The 20,346-nt window shown below is 45.6% G+C and overlaps 1 protein-coding gene across 1 annotated transcript in view; it reads right to left on the reverse strand.

The window, feature by feature from the left end:
• Window positions 1-350: 350 nt before the first annotated feature.
• The window catches only part of ryr2b (ryanodine receptor 2b (cardiac)), a 68,587-nt gene continuing 48,591 nt past the window's right edge, over window positions 351-20,346 (reverse strand). The window contains exons 92-111 of the mRNA XM_019859965.1: window positions 19,564-20,343; window positions 19,409-19,470; window positions 19,000-19,135; window positions 18,811-18,897; window positions 15,896-16,087; window positions 15,642-15,772; window positions 15,524-15,566; window positions 14,434-14,570; window positions 14,236-14,296; window positions 13,791-13,937; window positions 13,447-13,581; window positions 12,972-13,108; window positions 12,775-12,835; window positions 12,330-12,476; window positions 11,986-12,120; window positions 3,811-3,967; window positions 3,377-3,441; window positions 2,754-2,854; window positions 1,676-1,727; window positions 351-1,403 (exon numbers count right to left, since the gene is read on the reverse strand). Of these exons, the coding sequence (XP_019715524.1) occupies window positions 1,308-1,403; window positions 1,676-1,727; window positions 2,754-2,854; window positions 3,377-3,441; window positions 3,811-3,967; window positions 11,986-12,120; window positions 12,330-12,476; window positions 12,775-12,835; window positions 12,972-13,108; window positions 13,447-13,581; window positions 13,791-13,937; window positions 14,236-14,296; window positions 14,434-14,570; window positions 15,524-15,566; window positions 15,642-15,772; window positions 15,896-16,087; window positions 18,811-18,897; window positions 19,000-19,135; window positions 19,409-19,470; window positions 19,564-20,343 (2,862 nt within the window). The 3' untranslated portion in view covers window positions 351-1,307. The remainder of the gene's footprint in view (window positions 1,404-1,675; window positions 1,728-2,753; window positions 2,855-3,376; window positions 3,442-3,810; window positions 3,968-11,985; window positions 12,121-12,329; window positions 12,477-12,774; window positions 12,836-12,971; window positions 13,109-13,446; window positions 13,582-13,790; window positions 13,938-14,235; window positions 14,297-14,433; window positions 14,571-15,523; window positions 15,567-15,641; window positions 15,773-15,895; window positions 16,088-18,810; window positions 18,898-18,999; window positions 19,136-19,408; window positions 19,471-19,563; window positions 20,344-20,346) is intronic.

The following is a 20,346-nucleotide window of genomic DNA, read 5'->3' on the forward strand; positions in this document are numbered from 1 at the left end:
TGGCTGTGTGTGTTCAAAGGTGTCATCCTGGTGATGACAGGTGGTGGTCTTTAGTTAGCGCTCACATGATGCTCAAATTTGTTGAATTACAAACTGCGTAGCCCAGGGATGTGCGGCACTTGCAACAAGTTATTGAATGAAGAAGAAATGGTCAACCAAAGTTTTCAATCTGGACTCTGGGCAGCTGCCAGATGAATTTGTACACCTGGCATGCTTTCAAAGTCGTGATGCGCTAAAATGTTTGTCCTCCTTTGTCAATGAAGTGCCACAAAGTCATTCTATAAATTTGAGTTTTTTATGACTGAGGCAAGAGGAATCATTCAAAATGACCATGCTAATTGGAGCTATTAATCAAGGGGAACAAGCAATCACCAAAGACGCCTCGACTTGAAGGCAACACACTGCTAATGCTAATCTGTGCATCCGACAAAGCTCAATGTGGGTCTGCTGACATTTTGGCTTTGACATGTGGGTGTGTCGGCACAACGGGGTTTCAAAAAGTCCGACCATCGCATCAAAGTGGCCTTGGATCTTCACCTGGCCTAGCCGCTTCAATCGTGGAAGGGGAAACTGGGGTACAACGGTGGTTATGATGTAAATTCGACTCAGTTATAAGAGTGCACAAAGTCTCGCTCATTTCACACTTGATGGCTGGACAAAGCAAACTATTTGTAAACAAGCTTTTAAAAAGTTCATGTTCAATAATATTTAAAGCTCTGAAGATCTATTTCCGTGGACACATTGCGACCTGAGCTGTCAGCGCGCTACACGATCGTTTATAATGAGGCCGCAAAACACGAAGATGAGGGATGGGAGCTGAAGGTGGGGGGGGATGAGAAGGACAAGGAGGATCCTGGAGAGATTGTCATGACAAGCAAGAAGTATCCTTCAAAGGTGTGCTGGGGAACAAATGCCACAGGGAGAGTGTTTATCTGCATGTCACACTGGGAGAAGGGTTGGGAGGCTGCGATTAGCAAGACAAATGACTTCAGTCACAAAACATGAGCGCGCGTGGCTGCGAGCTTTAATTTGGATTGCAGGTCTTTGTAACTTTGTTTTGACAGCTGTTTTGATGAAAGGTTCCCCCCCCACGACACCCCCTCCAAAATGCTAATTTCCCTTTTATTTCTCCAATGATACATTATGCCACTGAATTTTTGATACACAAATACATCTAATGTGTGAGGGAAAATGACATCAAAGTCCAAAATGGAAAGTGTGCACACCGAGTTCCAGTTAATCCAGACGGCAACAACGCAGATGGCTTTCTAAAGTATGTGACGACATTATCGAGGAATGGATTCCTTTCATCCCAGCTGATCTTCATATTGCTTACGGAAACAGTCTCCCACGGGAAAGAATTCCCAGCAACGTTCCTGGTACATTTTCCACACATAGGATTCCTATGTCAACACAAGCGATAATGTGTCAATATTTACTGTTTGTTCACAATAACCAATTTAATTGTGAGAAGCAACATGCTTTCAGAGACGAGAGAATAAGTATGTGTTTGTATTTTCTGACTTATACTTAGCACAATAACATACCACAGCTATGAACCGTTCATTAAATTGCATGGTGAGAATGCGCAATTTGGACCTATAATTGCACAAATGACCAATGTACTGACATGGATACGGCTCAAGTTTTTGAACGGAGGAGAAAACAATTATACCTGTCCTGTGTGTTCAGTTTCGTCTTTGTTAATGAGGTACATCAAGAAAAACCTGCGAAGACACACGGGAACAAATGACTCTGCTACTCACAGTGCCTGTGAGAGTTGTTGTGCTAGTTAGGAAAACCGTTATTGAGGTCTTGGGAATTGGTTAGTGTGTGTCCACTCACGCCTTCATATCAGTGGTAGATTTACAAGACCAATGAGCTTAGAAGTGACGACAGAGACACCAGAGATCAGTCCAAGCATCGAACATGCAACACTCACTGGTGTAGAAATCGTGCAAATCTGCTATTTTAAAGCTACTTTTGAGAATATTTTTTGAAGTTAATGCATCAACTATATCATCAACTCATAGGGCTCTATTTTCTTGACCTCACTGGTATAAAAATCGTGCAAATCTGGTATCTAAAGCTACTTTTGAGAATATTTTTTGAAGTGGGGAGCCTGTTAATGCATCAGGTATATCATCAACTCATAGGGCTCTATTTTCTTGACCACCATGTAAAGCCCGCGTGACGGGTGCGCCGCTGTGGGAGTGGACACACCCAACATCAATCTTGAGCAATGAAAGCGGCTCCCTTTCATTACCTTAAAATGTGGTGCGCTAGTCGCGCATTGGGCGTCTCGATACAACTGGGTGCGCCGCTGTGGGAGTGTACACTCCCAACTTCACTCTTGAAATGAAAGCGGCTCCCTTTCATTACCTTAAACTGCGGTGCGCTAGTCGCGCATTGGGCGTCTCGATACAACAGAAGCACATCTGCGCCGTGAAGTGGACGTATAGACCGCTCGGTCGTCGGTGTGCCCTAACCACAGTTGTTCCGCTCAATGAGATGATTTTAGAATTTTGATAAAATGATCTCCAAACCACCCATTTTGGTGGAGTCAGGTCTGCCAAATTGGCAAAACCCTTGCGCCGATTGGAAAATAGAGCCCATAAAATCCAAGCAGGTCATTTGCACTACAAAACATATATTAAATTGTTAGAAGTCCAAGAAAGAGTTATTGCCGATGGTGGCACACATGAGGACAAAGTGCCGTTTGAGTATTTTTCGGCAAAGTGCAATTAACTCACAGATAGTTGGCCAAGTTGTGCTCCTGCAGAGTGTGGGTCTCAAAACCATGAGGAACTTTATCAAAGTACTCGTTCCCTATTCCACAAATAAAACACTTGGTCTGCGGGGAGGGAGAGAGAAATGAATGTAAAAACTTGACGTGTTATGGGATTTGGTCACGGTGTTTAGTCTGCTGGCACCACACTGTAACAAAGTTGTTCCTTCTCTTCAAAGCCACTGTCACGCTCCAACTGAAAGGCAAAAAAGCCTGAATAGCAAAATGATTTGAATTGGGGGAGAAGCTGCCAGGTTCATGCACAAAATTTGTATTCTCTGCTCAAATGCACCAATCACATGCCGCGAAATGCTTTCGAGTGCGGTTTGAGGTGAAGGCACTGAACAATCGGGAGCATTTCGATTATGGAAGCTTGGCAATTTACAGAAAAAAAAATCATAAGCTACTTATCACTTGCTCATATTACTGTAATTGAAAAAAATCATCAGGACATGACAAATTTCAATTTATTTCTCTTAGACTGCAAAGCCAGACAACTATTTGTTGTGAAAGCCATATTTGAGGATTGAAAGCACTTGCGAGAACCCCCGAATGTCAGTCTGTGTGTGTGTTCCCGTCACGCCTCACCTCCATATCCTTTTTCACCTGCTCCTGCTGGTCACGCAGCTCCCCAAAGGCATCAATTATCAAGCCTGTCGAAAAAAAGCCACTTGTGGTTCATTTGTATTCGTTGAATCAGATAAAGCAAACGTGTATTTTTTTTGTTTGTTTGTTTGTTGAAGGACAACATGAATTTAGTAGCTTTTTGTCACAGAGGACGCCGAGCCAGCTAGCATTTTACTTATCGGCTAGCTGGGTAGTTATTTAACATTTCTTAAAATGTGAGAAATGCTCAAATTTGGCCCGGTTGTCGCTATGTGCACATCAATTTACTTGTTTTTTTTGTTCTTTTTCTACCATGGCTGATGCAAAGCAAGACAGCATTTCCCTCTTGCTGCCCTGCTACGACGCTGAAGCGTAAAGTGCCGGTACGATCAAAACCCATTCACCGTCCGACTCACCTTGAATGATAGCCAGTAGGATGACGACGACAAAGAAGAAAAACGTGATGTCAAAGACAATACGTTCCACCTCAGAGTCATCACCGGCGGGGTCCTCGATCTCGTCCCCGATCCCCCCTCCCGCTCGCACTCCCACGTACATGTGGAACATGTAGCACTGCCAAAAAAAAAAAAAAAAACGCAGAGGAAAGTCAAGAATAACTCAAGCCCTCAAAATCCACTGCCATCATTATTCAGGGCCAGTCCTGCACATTTTTTGTTTTCATAGAGGAGCAGAGAACTGTGTAATCAATATTCTTTGCCTTTTGACTACAAATCCCCAAAAGGATTTTGTAGAAGTGCGTGAGGCAGGACAAATTGAGAGTCTGGTTGCCTAGCAGGGATGATACCTCGCTCCCATGAGCCAAGGACATTACTTTGAGGAAACAAGACCGAAAGTGCAAAATAGCTTTTAATGGTGGCTACCAAAAGCTGAAGGAACATGACAAACCTTCAAAGAAAAGGGCAGTGGAGGCCGGGGGATTTTCTGACACACCTTTTATGGTTGTGCATTTTTTGTTTTCTAACCCAAGTCTCATATGGCAAGGCCTCACATACTGAAGAAACACGTACATGAATGCAAAAATATGTGCTGCACTTAGGATATTCTGAGAACCGTGGTTGCTCAAGTGCTGCTCAACGTCAAGCATACACAATAAGACAGGAACAGGAACTGAAGATTTCATGTAAGAGCTCTCCTGCCTCTTAAAATAGAAGGGATTTATTCAAATGCTATCTCCATGCGTGTCCGTCCCTGAGTGACAAGGGACTGTACATCGGAATAGAGGAGGCGGCAGGGGGGGTGTTGCGAATGGCCAGACAAAGAGATATTATATCTGGTGCAGATGCTGCTTTTTTTTTTTTTTTTTTAATCCAGCTGTCCATTATTTGCCGGAATAATGGTGGGAGGAATAAGAAGTGGATCACTGACAGTGTCATCTTGCCGTGACTCGAGGCCGAGCCGTGCGGCTTTCCAGATATATGGAAAATAGACGCGGCTGGGATCCAGAGCAGTGTCAATCAAAACTGATCACCGTCATCTTTGTAAAAGCAGAATTTGGGGCGACGCTATATTGGATTTCATTAGACTGTGCAGCTGCACCTAATGAAGTAGATTCAGGACAGAGGTGCTGAATCTGAAAACAGCGTGTGTAAGTCTGTCGCAAAGCGAGGAACCCCTGCACACAAACGTTGCGCTCGATCATTTAAACTCACAGTCAGCATGTCGTTGCACTTTTCATGTCTCGCGCCCTGGTCGTCGCTCTTGTCGTAAAATTTGCGGAAGAAGTTGAAGGCCACCACCGTGTGGAGATAGACCACCACAGCCAGGAGACCCAGAGTCAGGACCAACTAGCAGCCACACACAAGCACAGCAACAGCATTTGGGATAATTATCATAAACGTCACTTCAACCAACGTGAACTTTCTTTGTAGGAAAACCAATCATCATGAAACAAAATCCCGGTTCATACAGTATATCAACAAAAGTTGACAGCATAGAAAGCAACACAAACATACAAACTGGACCCACTCACAAACACACAAAGACACAGGCACACCTGTTTTCCATTGTGTGTGACAGAAGAGAGGATGGTGCGAAGAGTCTTAATGCCCATGGCGATGTCCAAAAGGTGCGCCGCGAAGAAAAAGTTGTTATAGTGGCCCAAAACTGACATGGCCATGTAGCAGGCCAAATAGAGGAAGGACTGCGGCCACACATCAAAGACACAAACGAAATGAACAGATGGCACGGAAACCAATGCGTAGTCTAGATAAGGCAAAAATCACAGGATATTACGCTCATCACTTAGGCACCGCATAGATTTGCATCAAAATCACAATCAGCAGCTCACGACGTCAAAACAAATGAGGACTCAGCCCTGAAACATCGAAACATGATTTATGCTCCACTCGCGTTATCTGGTAACGTACAACGCAGGAAGTGACCGTTGGATAGCGAGCGAGAGTCATGAAACCTCCGGGCTTTATGCCGACTCCACTTACATTGTCAGTGAGAACAACTCCGAGTTTCCAGACCTGGTACTTGACGTCAATGGAGTTCAATCTGAAATTAAATGGGAATACAGTAGTAAAATAGTCATCTCAAAACCTGTATTATAATACTGTACATTCAACTAACATTCAAGTCACTCAAAGGAAAATGCCATCAATGTTCAAAAATATGTCATTTTCGTACTCACAGAGTGACCCAGGCAGCATCTTTTCGGAGCCTGTTTCTCTCGGTTCCCTCAGAGCTGAAGTCTAAGGATGCCTGGTCCAGACCGAGAAGTTCACTCATCTTATCACGGCCGTAAAAGCCCCCATACTTGTCCATCACCTGGAGGGGAAAGGTGGGTGAAAAGAGTTAATTGAAGAAGAAAAAAAATATATATTTTTTTGGGAGACATCTGATGGGACTTCACCAATTCACTCATGGGAATAACAGTTTAGTGCCACACAATTGGAGCGCCTGTCTTCTGTGTTGCTGCGGCTTAAGTGGTTGATTTATTAACTTTCAAACAAGAGCCAGCACCAGACAGCTCAACAGAATGTAAGTCTCCACGACCTCCACGCTGGACCAGAAGTGAATTACCCGAAGCACTTATGGACATCACATCATCCGTTATACCGAAAGACTCTTAAAACGATGCCAGTGGCTTGAATGCAGTAAATAACGAAAGAGAACAAACAAAACATCCGCCATTGTCTCCCAAAGTGCCAAGCAGATTTAATCTTAATGTTAATGTCTATCCCACCGTATCAGCGCTCCCGGTTTTCGTGAGTGAGTGAAAATATGTTTGTCTTGAAGTACAAAGGAGCATGCTTTCCTGGCAGGGGTCCCATTTCATCACAATCCTTCAGGCCGCGCGGCTCTTCTCTGAACTTGTCCTGACCGGGTAAACGCTGACGTTGCAGAAGAGTGAACCAGGAGTCGTTCAAGGTACCAACTTTTTATACGGTGACCCAAGGCATTCTCGCTGGGTAAATAAGTCACTTCTGATGATTATATATGAAGATGACGCAAGTTGATGAACAGATGGAGTCAAAGTGTCCGTCAGATGATGACAGTGCGTCATTGTTAGATGCCTCTCGTTGGGTGTAGTGGAGACTTTCAAGGGCGATAGGATTTTAATGGCATGATGATTCAGCGACAGGAGCATCGGTTAGAAAAACTCTGCTGAAGTGAGGCAACTAAGAGTCATCAAAAAGAAACAAAATTGAAGGTGTTTTGTTCAATGACATAAGAGGACCACGCTGACTTAGTTTCTGCCCAACAGAGAAAGACTTTACCTTTCGCTTCACAAACTTATCCCAGTAGTTACCCGGAAACGATCTGAAACAACAAACGGCGCGCTAACGTGAACGTGATACATTCAATGAAACGCGTGCCAGCCGAATGTGAACGTACGCCGTGTTAATGACCAGCCGATCCCACTGGCCTTTAATGTCCTCCTCCGGGGGCTGCCGTGCCACATACAGGCCGTCAAATTCAAGTCGTCGGGCCACTTCCTTCTCCCGTTTGAAGATGACCAGCGGTACCTGCCGAGCACACGCTTTGAAACAATGCAGCCGTTTTGTGTACCGTAAAAAAAATAAATAAATAAACAAAACCCAAAAAGCTCTTTGCAGGCCCATATGACGAAGTGATTTGAGCGGGTGTACCTTGAGGCAGTAGTAACCTATAATGCAACAGAAGGAGATGAGCGTGTGCGCCATGGCCAGGAGGTGAAGTGATGGCTCCATGTAACCACTGCTCTCTTCCAAAACATAATAATCACCGCCCTCGTCTCCCTCATCCACTGATTCAAGTGATGTGCCCGCTTCTTTTTCGGGTGACGTTGGCAATGATACTACCTGGTGAGAAGGTGGCAAGACCGGAGTCAATATGCACATGGAGCCGAAATGTGTTTTGTCATTAGGGAGTTGTTATGCGTCAACAAATAAAAGGTTACACGTCAATATTTATGATGAAGAAAAAAAAAAAAGTGTGCGAAGGCCCAGGTGGGGCTGAGCCTGGGGCTCTGTGGTTGTGACGTGAAATGTAACGATAGCTACTTTGGAAGCAGGCTGAAGCTCATGTTGACGTGAGTTGGTGGCGTCAGTTGAACGCATCACAAATAAACAGCTCGCGAGCACAATCGAGTTACCAGTTATGATCACGGTTAGGCTGGCTTCTTGTATTTTGTCTTCGGCCCCTACGCTTCCGTCTTGCGGGTGTTTTCGGTGGTTGATTGCGTGGCAATATGGAGTTTTGATGAGAACACACACTCGCCAGTGTTCTCCTGGTCACTCGCGGGGGTCTCTCACACACGTAAAAATCGGTGCGGAAGTTCAAAATTCGTATTCGCCTATCCGCGGCACCATTCAATTGATGTCAGCCCGATATCGTGACTTTGATTTTCATTTGAAATTTGCGAATGGCAACTGCATTCGCACAAACCTTATAGAAGAGGAGGATGAAGTTGATTGCAAAGGTGACAAAAAGGGACAGCAAGCGCAGGTTATAAAATGTCCTGGCAAAGTAATTCTGCAGGGAAAATGGAAGAACATTACAGTTTGCTCAACTACATAACATCGAGGCATTTCGATATGATTATTATTATTATTATTATTTGTTTTTGAATCTGACCAGTAAGCTCTTGTGATGAGCCCTTATCATCTCTCCCAAAGCGGAATGCCGGCTTCCTGCTTCCTCTGATTTATTAGCGAGTCTCTTGGCTTTCCGTTCCTCCCCCTTCGACATCGTCTCCTCACACGTCTCCCATCTGCAACGAGATAAATCAAGAGGGAAAGAAGGGAACACTTGTAGCAATCAGCCATACACCGACACGGTTGTAACAAGTCACTTTTAAAAACACAGCATGATGAAAATAGTGGTGAGCACATCATTTTGTTTTGGGGTTTTTTTCCCCCCATTTGATTGCGTGAACAATAGAGTCCTCGATATAAAATTTCCTATATGGTGATTCAGGAGTCGGGAATGAGAGACTGATTCTGAACAAAGCCTACAGTCTGTTTTCATGAAGAAATGACTCACTTTTCAGATTCAGGCATCATCTCTTTCTCAGCTTTTTCCTTTTCAGCCACATCAGCCTTGAGCTGGTCACCCAAAAAAAAAAAAAAGTTATTTCAATCGACGGTGAATTCACTGACTCAATACTTTGCAAGTGATACAATTCATAGAAACAAATACCAGCCCCTGATGTCCATCGGAAAACGTAGCGTCACTGCGGATGAACACATCTGTGAGATGGCTCGTCACGTCTTGTGCCACGAGGCTGTATTGTCCCCCGTCTCTTTTGACTTTGAGGCCAAATATGTCAGAAAGTACGTCCGTCTCCATGCCGGAGGTCACGGCTTCTATCTGCCTGCTCTCCCGCCGAGGGGAGAAAGCGGCCGAGCGCCGCCTTAGCCGGTCCGCACCACTTGTTACCTCCGTGACCTCATCAAGCGTCGGGTCGAGAATACCGCCGAGCACGTCCGACAGGGTCATCCTTTTGGCCCCTTCGATGAGTCCGCCATTGACAAAAGCGACGTAGAGCACGTGGCTAGTGCCGCTCACTACAAAACAAACGAACCGGAGCAAAGTAACGAGAAGGACTCTGAGGAGTGCAACAGATGACAAGAGGACATCCTTCAGGGTCATTTTTGTGAGAGCGCGAAGCTTTTTGATAGATATGAGAGACGTCGGTGAACACATGAAAAACATTCGCTTCTTATCCAGGCCTCCGTCTTCGTTTTCCTCTTCTTCTTCTTCTTCTCCCCCGTGTCGCTCTCCGCTTTCAGAGCCAGAGATCTGAGCCGCCAGCTGCATCTCGAAGATTGTGTCTTCGCAGAAGTTGACAAACATCTCCATTTTCTCCTTCTCGCCACCTTCGTTAACCACGTCGAAAATGAACTGCCGCTTCGACTCCTTCACCTGAGGCTTCTCCCACTGCGTGCGGCTAGATTGACTGATCTCAAAGTAGACGCGCTCCATGCGCTTGCCGCCGCCGAGGATCTCGATGCGGCCTAAATAGGGTTGGAAGTAAGTCAGGACGCACTCGGCGAGTTCCAAGAAGGCACTCAGCCTTAAGTCGTTGGGCATGTGCTCGGACAAATTGGTGAGCAGCACGGCGATGCTGAAGCCGATGTCTTTGGCCGGCTCATGGAAGCGATCCACGAAAGCCTCGTAATCCAGGATTTCCCGATTGTCCGACTCAACGCAGGAGAGGAGGAAAAGAGTTTCAACTTGTGAAAACTGCTTGGAGAGCTCCATGGCCTTCTGGAAGTCCTTCCTGGAGACGCAGCCCTTGCGATCGGGGTCAAACTGGTGAAAAACATCCGAAGCGGTGAGGTCTTTAAGTTTGAGGAACGTGTCGAAAAACTTGAGGATCATCTCCACGTTGCTCGCCGATTCCACCAACATATCCACCATCTGCTTTCCGATGGTTCCGTTTACAATGTTACCTGCAGGGATTGGGGGGAAGAAAAAAGGCCATTGTCCAGCATGATTTTTGAAGTAAAGCTGAAGAGTGAACCCGCACTATTCGCTGAGAATCTGGACCAAGCCTTGATGCAAATAGGAAAAAAATTCACAAATAAATGCTCACCTAACAGAGTCGGATAATTGCTACTACTATCCCAAAATATTAACACCTCATTTCAAACTCATCACAGAGTTACCCTTAAACCTGAATGTAGATTTGAATTAAAAAGAAAAAAAATATACACAGAAAAAGCGAGGATGCTGTGGTAGGTCGCCGTTTTGCGGGTTGTATAAACAACATTTACTACTTTCCTATGGGGCATTTGATGACATTTTTGGTTCAATGATTCTCTCATTTTGAAACACACACAAGTATACCGCGACAAAACTTTTTAGTTTGATACACAAGCGTTGCCAGGGAACGAGCCAGAGCCTTCCTCTGCATCGTCATGAGGAGTTGACATACCTTCTAACATGGACAGCAAGAAGACGACCATGTCCTTTTGTAAGTCCATGAGCTCTTTTAGGAGCTCTATTTGCCTTGAATCCTGCACTCCCCCCCTCAGATGATGACAGTGCGTCATTGTTAGATGCCTCTCGTTGGGTGTAGTGGAGACTTTCAAGGGCGATAGGATTTTAATGGCATGATGATTCAGCGACAGGAGCATCGGTTAGAAAAACTCTGCTGAAGTGAGGCAACTAAGAGTCATCAAAAAGAAACAAAATTGAAGGTGTTTTGTTCAATGACATAAGAGGACCACGCTGACTTAGTTTCTGCCCAACAGAGAAAGACTTTACCTTTCGCTTCACAAACTTATCCCAGTAGTTACCCGGAAACGATCTGAAACAACAAACGGCGCGCTAACGTGAACGTGATACATTCAATGAAACGCGTGCCAGCCGAATGTGAACGTACGCCGTGTTAATGACCAGCCGATCCCACTGGCCTTTAATGTCCTCCTCCGGGGGCTGCCGTGCCACATACAGGCCGTCAAATTCAAGTCGTCGGGCCACTTCCTTCTCCCGTTTGAAGATGACCAGCGGTACCTGCCGAGCACACGCTTTGAAACAATGCAGCCGTTTTGTGTACCGTAAAAAAAATAAATAAATAAACAAAACCCAAAAAGCTCTTTGCAGGCCCATATGACGAAGTGATTTGAGCGGGTGTACCTTGAGGCAGTAGTAACCTATAATGCAACAGAAGGAGATGAGCGTGTGCGCCATGGCCAGGAGGTGAAGTGATGGCTCCATGTAACCACTGCTCTCTTCCAAAACATAATAATCACCGCCCTCGTCTCCCTCATCCACTGATTCAAGTGATGTGCCCGCTTCTTTTTCGGTTGCCGGAATAATGGTGGGAGGAATAAGAAGTGGATCACTGACAGTGTCATCTTGCCGTGACTCGAGGCCGAGCCGTGCGGCTTTCCAGATATATGGAAAATAGACGCGGCTGGGATCCAGAGCAGTGTCAATCAAAACTGATCACCGTCATCTTTGTAAAAGCAGAATTTGGGGCGACGCTATATTGGATTTCATTAGACTGTGCAGCTGCACCTAATGAAGTAGATTCAGGACAGAGGTGCTGAATCTGAAAACAGCGTGTGTAAGTCTGTCGCAAAGCGAGGAACCCCTGCACACAAACGTTGCGCTCGATCATTTAAACTCACAGTCAGCATGTCGTTGCACTTCATGTCTCGGGCGCCCTGGTCGTCGCTCTTGTCGTAAAATTTGCGGAAGAAGTTGAAGGCCACCACCGTGTAGAGATAGACCACCACAGCCAGGAGACCCAGAGTCAGGACCAACTAGCAGCCACACACAAGCACAGCAACAGCATTTGGGATAATTATCATAAACGTCACTTCAACCAACGTGAACTTTCTTTGTAGGAAAACCAATCATCATGAAACAAAATCCCGGTTCATACAGTATATCAACAAAAGTTGACAGCATAGAAAGCAACACAAACATACAAACTGGACCCACTCACAAACACACAAAGACACAGGCACACCTGTTTTCCATTGTGTGTGACAGAAGAGAGGATGGTGCGAAGAGTCTTAATGCCCATGGCGATGTCCAAAAGGTGCGCCGCGAAGAAAAAGTTGTTATAGTGGCCCAAAACTGACATGGCCATGTAGCAGGCCAAATAGAGGAAGGACTGCGGCCACACATCAAAGACACAAACGAAATGAACAGATGGCACGGAAACCAATGCGTAGTCTAGATAAGGCAAAAATCACAGGATATTACGCTCATCACTTAGGCACCGCATAGATTTGCATCAAAATCACAATCAGCAGCTCACGACGTCAAAACAAATGAGGACTCAGCCCTGAAACATCGAAACATGATTTATGCTCCACTCGCGTTATCTGGTAACGTACAACGCAGGAAGTGACCGTTGGATAGCGAGCGAGAGTCATGAAACCTCCGGGCTTTATGCCGACTCCACTTACATTGTCAGTGAGAACAACTCCGAGTTTCCAGACCTGGTACTTGACGTCAATGGAGTTCAATCTGAAATTAAATGGGAATACAGTAGTAAAATAGTCATCTCAAAACCTGTATTATAATACTGTACATTCAACTAACATTCAAGTCACTCAAAGGAAAATGCCATCAATGTTCAAAAATATGTCATTTTCGTACTCACAGAGTGACCCAGGCAGCATCTTTTCGGAGCCTGTTTCTCTCGGTTCCCTCAGAGCTGAAGTCTAAGGATGCCTGGTCCAGACCGAGAAGTTCACTCATCTTATCACGGCCGTAAAAGCCCCCATACTTGTCCATCACCTGGAGGGGAAAGGTGGGTGAAAAGATGGGAGGAATAAGAAGTGGATCACTGACAGTGTCATCTTGCCGTGACTCGAGGCCGAGCCGTGCGGCTTTCCAGATATATGGAAAATAGACGCGGCTGGGATCCAGAGCAGTGTCAATCAAAACTGATCACCGTCATCTTTGTAAAAGCAGAATTTGGGGCGACGCTATATTGGATTTCATTAGACTGTGCAGCTGCACCTAATGAAGTAGATTCAGGACAGAGGTGCTGAATCTGAAAACAGCGTGTGTAAGTCTGTCGCAAAGCGAGGAACCCCTGCACACAAACGTTGCGCTCGATCATTTAAACTCACAGTCAGCATGTCGTTGCACTTCATGTCTCGGGCGCCCTGGTCGTCGCTCTTGTCGTAAAATTTGCGGAAGAAGTTGAAGGCCACCACCGTGTAGAGATAGACCACCACAGCCAGGAGACCCAGAGTCAGGACCAACTAGCAGCCACACACAAGCACAGCAACAGCATTTGGGATAATTATCATAAACGTCACTTCAACCAACGTGAACTTTCTTTGTAGGAAAACCAATCATCATGAAACAAAATCCCGGTTCATACAGTATATCAACAAAAGTTGACAGCATAGAAAGCAACACAAACATACAAACTGGACCCACTCACAAACACACAAAGACACAGGCACACCTGTTTTCCATTGTGTGTGACAGAAGAGAGGATGGTGCGAAGAGTCTTAATGCCCATGGCGATGTCCAAAAGGTGCGCCGCGAAGAAAAAGTTGTTATAGTGGCCCAAAACTGACATGGCCATGTAGCAGGCCAAATAGAGGAAGGACTGCGGCCACACATCAAAGACACAAACGAAATGAACAGATGGCACGGAAACCAATGCGTAGTCTAGATAAGGCAAAAATCACAGGATATTACGCTCATCACTTAGGCACCGCATAGATTTGCATCAAAATCACAATCAGCAGCTCACGACGTCAAAACAAATGAGGACTCAGCCCTGAAACATCGAAACATGATTTATGCTCCACTCGCGTTATCTGGTAACGTACAACGCAGGAAGTGACCGTTGGATAGCGAGCGAGAGTCATGAAACCTCCGGGCTTTATGCCGACTCCACTTACATTGTCAGTGAGAACAACTCCGAGTTTCCAGACCTGGTACTTGACGTCAATGGAGTTCAATCTGAAATTAAATGGGAAATACAGTAGTAAAATAGTCATCTCAAAACCTGTATTATAATACTGTACATTCAACTAACATTCAAGTCACTCAAAGGAAAATGCCATCAATGTTCAAAAATATGTCATTTTCGTACTCACAGAGTGACCCAGGCAGCATCTTTTCGGAGCCTGTTTCTCTCGGTTCCCTCAGAGCTGAAGTCTAAGGATGCCTGGTCCAGACCGAGAAGTTCACTCATCTTATCACGGCCGTAAAAGCCCCCATACTTGTCCATCACCTGGAGGGGAAAGGTGGGTGAAAAGAGTTAATTGAAGAAGAAAAAAAATATATATTTTTTTGGGAGACATCTGATGGGACTTCACCAATTCACTCATGGGAATAACAGTTTAGTGCCACACAATTGGAGCGCCTGTCTTCTGTGTTGCTGCGGCTTAAGTGGTTGATTTATTAACTTTCAAACAAGAGCCAGCACCAGACAGCTCAACAGAATGTAAGTCTCCACGACCTCCACGCTGGACCAGAAGTGAATTACCCGAAGCACTTATGGACATCACATCATCCGTTATACCGAAAGACTCTTAAAACGATGCCAGTGGCTTGAATGCAGTAAATAACGAAAGAGAACAAACAAAACATCCGCCATTGTCTCCCAAAGTGCCAAGCAGATTTAATCTTAATGTTAATGTCTATCCCACCGTATCAGCGCTCCCGGTTTTCGTGAGTGAGTGAAAATATGTTTGTCTTGAAGTACAAAGGAGCATGCTTTCCTGGCAGGGGTCCCATTTCATCACAATCCTTCAGGCCGCGCGGCTCTTCTCTGAACTTGTCCTGACCGGGTAAACGCTGACGTTGCAGAAGAGTGAACCAGGAGTCGTTCAAGGTACCAACTTTTTATACGGTGACCCAAGGCATTCTCGCTGGGTAAATAAGTCACTTCTGATGATTATATATGAAGATGACGCAAGTTGATGAACAGATGGAGTCAAAGTGTCCGTCAGATGATGACAGTGCGTCATTGTTAGATGCCTCTCGTTGGGTGTAGTGGAGACTTTCAAGGGCGATAGGATTTTAATGGCATGATGATTCAGCGACAGGAGCATCGGTTAGAAAAACTCTGCTGAAGTGAGGCAACTAAGAGTCATCAAAAAGAAACAAAATTGAAGGTGTTTTGTTCAATGACATAAGAGGACCACGCTGACTTAGTTTCTGCCCAACAGAGAAAGACTTTACCTTTCGCTTCACAAACTTATCCCAGTAGTTACCCGGAAACGATCTGAAACAACAAACGGCGCGCTAACGTGAACGTGATACATTCAATGAAACGCGTGCCAGCCGAATGTGAACGTACGCCGTGTTAATGACCAGCCGATCCCACTGGCCTTTAATGTCCTCCTCCGGGGGCTGCCGTGCCACATACAGGCCGTCAAATTCAAGTCGTCGGGCCACTTCCTTCTCCCGTTTGAAGATGACCAGCGGTACCTGCCGAGCACACGCTTTGAAACAATGCAGCCGTTTTGTGTACCGTAAAAAAAATAAATAAATAAACAAAACCCAAAAAGCTCTTTGCAGGCCCATATGACGAAGTGATTTGAGCGGGTGTACCTTGAGGCAGTAGTAACCTATAATGCAACAGAAGGAGATGAGCGTGTGCGCCATGGCCAGGAGGTGAAGTGATGGCTCCATGTAACCACTGCTCTCTTCCAAAACATAATAATCACCGCCCTCGTCTCCCTCATCCACTGATTCAAGTGATGTGCCCGCTTCTTTTTCGGGTGACGTTGGCAATGATACTACCTGGTGAGAAGGTGGCAAGACCGGAGTCAATATGCACATGGAGCCGAAATGTGTTTTGTCATTAGGGAGTTGTTATGCGTCAACAAATAAAAGGTTACACGTCAATATTTATGATGAAGAAAAAAAAAAAAGTGTGCGAAGGCCCAGGTGGGGCTGAGCCTGGGGCTCTGTGGTTGTGACGTGAAATGTAACGATAGCTACTTTGGAAGCAGGCTGAAGCTCATGTTGACGTGAGTTGGTGGCGTCAGTTGAACGCATCACAAATAAACAGCTCGCGAGCACAATCGAGTTACCAGTTATGATCACGGTTAGGCTGGCTTCTTGTATTTTGTCTTCGGCCCCTACGCTTCCGTCTTGCGGGTGTTTTCGGTGGTTGATTGCGTGGCAATATGGAGTTTTATAATACTGTACATTCAACTAACATTCAAGTCACTCAAAGGAAAATGCCATCAATGTTCAAAAATATGTCATTTTCGTACTCACAGAGTGACCCAGGCAGCATCTTTTCGGAGCCTGTTTCTCTCGGTTCCCTCAGAGCTGAAGTCTAAGGATGCCTGGTCCAGACCGAGAAGTTCACTCATCTTATCACGGCCGTAAAAGCCCCCATACTTGTCCATCACCTGGAGGGGAAAGGTGGGTGAAAAGAGTTAATTGAAGAAGAAAAAAAATATATATTTTTTTGGGAGACATCTGATGGGACTTCACCAATTCACTCATGGGAATAACAGTTTAGTGCCACACAATTGGAGCGCCTGTCTTCTGTGTTGCTGCGGCTTAAGTGGTTGATTTATTAACTTTCAAACAAGAGCCAGCACCAGACAGCTCAACAGAATGTAAGTCTCCACGACCTCCACGCTGGACCAGAAGTGAATTACCCGAAGCACTTATGGACATCACATCATCCGTTATACCGAAAGACTCTTAAAACGATGCCAGTGGCTTGAATGCAGTAAATAACGAAAGAGAACAAACAAAACATCCGCCATTGTCTCCCAAAGTGCCAAGCAGATTTAATCTTAATGTTAATGTCTATCCCACCGTATCAGCGCTCCCGGTTTTCGTGAGTGAGTGAAAATATGTTTGTCTTGAAGTACAAAGGAGCATGCTTTCCTGGCAGGGGTCCCATTTCATCACAATCCTTCAGGCCGCGCGGCTCTTCTCTGAACTTGTCCTGACCGGGTAAACGCTGACGTTGCAGAAGAGTGAACCAGGAGTCGTTCAAGGTACCAACTTTTTATACGGTGACCCAAGGCATTCTCGCTGGGTAAATAAGTCACTTCTGATGATTATATATGAAGATGACGCAAGTTGATGAACAGATGGAGTCAAAGTGTCCGTCAGATGATGACAGTGCGTCATTGTTAGATGCCTCTCGTTGGGTGTAGTGGAGACTTTCAAGGGCGATAGGATTTTAATGGCATGATGATTCAGCGACAGGAGCATCGGTTAGAAAAACTCTGCTGAAGTGAGGCAACTAAGAGTCATCAAAAAGAAACAAAATTGAAGGTGTTTTGTTCAATGACATAAGAGGACCACGCTGACTTAGTTTCTGCCCAACAGAGAAAGACTTTACCTTTCGCTTCACAAACTTATCCCAGTAGTTACCCGGAAACGATCTGAAACAACAAACGGCGCGCTAACGTGAACGTGATACATTCAATGAAACGCGTGCCAGCCGAATGTGAACGTACGCCGTGTTAATGACCAGCCGATCCCACTGGCCTTTAATGTCCTCCTCCGGGGGCTGCCGTGCCACATACAGGCCGTCAAATTCAAGTCGTCGGGCCACTTCCTTCTCCCGTTTGAAGATGACCAGCGGTACCTGCCGAGCACACGCTTTGAAACAATGCAGCCGTTTTGTGTACCGTAAAAAAAATAAATAAATAAACAAAACCCAAAAAGCTCTTTGCAGGCCCATATGACGAAGTGATTTGAGCGGGTGTACCTTGAGGCAGTAGTAACCTATAATGCAACAGAAGGAGATGAGCGTGTGCGCCATGGCCAGGAGGGGAAGTGATGGCTCCATGTAACCACTGCTCTCTTCCAAAACATAATAATCACCGCCCTCGTCTCCCTCATCCACTGATTCAAGTGATGTGCCCGCTTCTTTTTCGGGTGACGTTGGCAATGATACTACCTGGTGAGAAGGTGGCAAGACCGGAGTCAATATGCACATGGAGCCGAAATGTGTTTTGTCATTAGGGAGTTGTTATGCGTCAACAAATAAAAGGTTACACGTCAATATTTATGATGAAGAAAAAAAAAAAAGTGTGCGAAGGCCCAGGTGGGGCTGAGCCTGGGGCTCTGTGGTTGTGACGTGAAATGTAACGATAGCTACTTTGGAAGCAGGCTGAAGCTCATGTTGACGTGAGTTGGTGGCGTCAGTTGAACGCATCACAAATAAACAGCTCGCGAGCACAATCGAGTTACCAGTTATGATCACGGTTAGGCTGGCTTCTTGTATTTTGTCTTCGGCCCCTACGCTTCCGTCTTGCGGGTGTTTTCGGTGGTTGATTGCGTGGCAATATGGAGTTTTGATGAGAACACACACTCGCCAGTGTTCTCCTGGTCACTCGCGGGGGTCTCTCACACACGTAAAAATCGGTGCGGAAGTTCAAAATTCGTATTCGCCTATCCGCGGCACCATTCAATTGATGTCAGCCCGATATCGTGACTTTGATTTTCATTTGAAATTTGCGAATGGCAACTGCATTCGCACAAACCTTATAGAAGAGGAGGATGAAGTTGATTGCAAAGGTGACAAAAAGGGACAGCAAGCGCAGGTTATAAAATGTCCTGGCAAAGTAATTCTGCAGGGAAAATGGAAGAACATTACAGTTTGCTCAACTACATAACATCGAGGCATTTCGATATGATTATTATTATTATTATTATTTGTTTTTGAATCTGACCAGTAAGCTCTTGTGATGAGCCCTTATCATCTCTCCCAAAGCGGAATGCCGGCTTCCTGCTTCCTCTGATTTATTAGCGAGTCTCTTGGCTTTCCGTTCCTCCCCCTTCGACATCGTCTCCTCACACGTCTCCCATCTGCAACGAGATAAATCAAGAGGGAAAGAAGGGAACACTTGTAGCAATCAGCCATACACCGACACGGTTGTAACAAGTCACTTTTAAAAACACAGCATGATGAAAATAGTGGTGAGCACATCATTTTGTTTTGGGGTTTTTTTTCCCCCCATTTGATTGCGTGAACAATACAGTCCTCGATATAAAATTTCCTATATGGTGATTCAGGAGTCGGGAATGAGAGACTGATTCTGAACAAAGCCTACAGTCTGTTTTCATGAAGAAATGACTCACTTTTCAGATTCAGGCATCATCTCTTTCTCAGCTTTTTCCTTTTCAGCCACATCAGCCTTGAGCTGGTCACCCAAAAAAAAAAAAAGTTATTTCAATCGACGGTGAATTCACTGACTCAATACTTTGCAAGTGATACAATTCATAGAAACAAATACCAGCCCCTGATGTCCATCGGAAAACGTAGCGTCACTGCGGATGAACACATCTGTGAGATGGCTCGTCACGTCTTGTGCCACGAGGCTGTATTGTCCCCCGTCTCTTTTGACTTTGAGGCCAAATATGTCAGAAAGTACGTCCGTCTCCATGCCGGAGGTCACGGCTTCTATCTGCCTGCTCTCCCGCCGAGGGGAGAAAGCGGCCGAGCGCCGCCTTAGCCGGTCCGCACCACTTGTTACCTCCGTGACCTCATCAAGCGTCGGGTCGAGAATACCGCCGAGCACGTCCGACAGGGTCATCCTTTTGGCCCCTTCGATGAGTCCGCCATTGACAAAAGCGACGTAGAGCACGTGGCTAGTGCCGCTCACTACAAAACAAACGAACCGGAGCAAAGTAACGAGAAGGACTCTGAGGAGTGCAACAGATGACAAGAGGACATCCTTCAGGGTCATTTTTGTGAGAGCGCGAAGCTTTTTGATAGATATGAGAGACGTCGGTGAACACATGAAAAACATTCGCTTCTTATCCAGGCCTCCGTCTTCGTTTTCCTCTTCTTCTTCTTCTTCTCCCCCGTGTCGCTCTCCGCTTTCAGAGCCAGAGATCTGAGCCGCCAGCTGCATCTCGAAGATTGTGTCTTCGCAGAAGTTGACAAACATCTCCATTTTCTCCTTCTCGCCACCTTCGTTAACCACGTCGAAAATGAACTGCCGCTTCGACTCCTTCACCTGAGGCTTCTCCCACTGCGTGCGGCTAGATTGACTGATCTCAAAGTAGACGCGCTC

The sequence above is a fragment of the Hippocampus comes genome, unplaced genomic scaffold (genome assembly GCF_001891065.2).
Source record: "Hippocampus comes isolate QL1 unplaced genomic scaffold, H_comes_QL1_v1.1 scaffold39, whole genome shotgun sequence".
Classification (NCBI taxonomy): domain Eukaryota; kingdom Metazoa; phylum Chordata; class Actinopteri; order Syngnathiformes; family Syngnathidae; genus Hippocampus; species Hippocampus comes.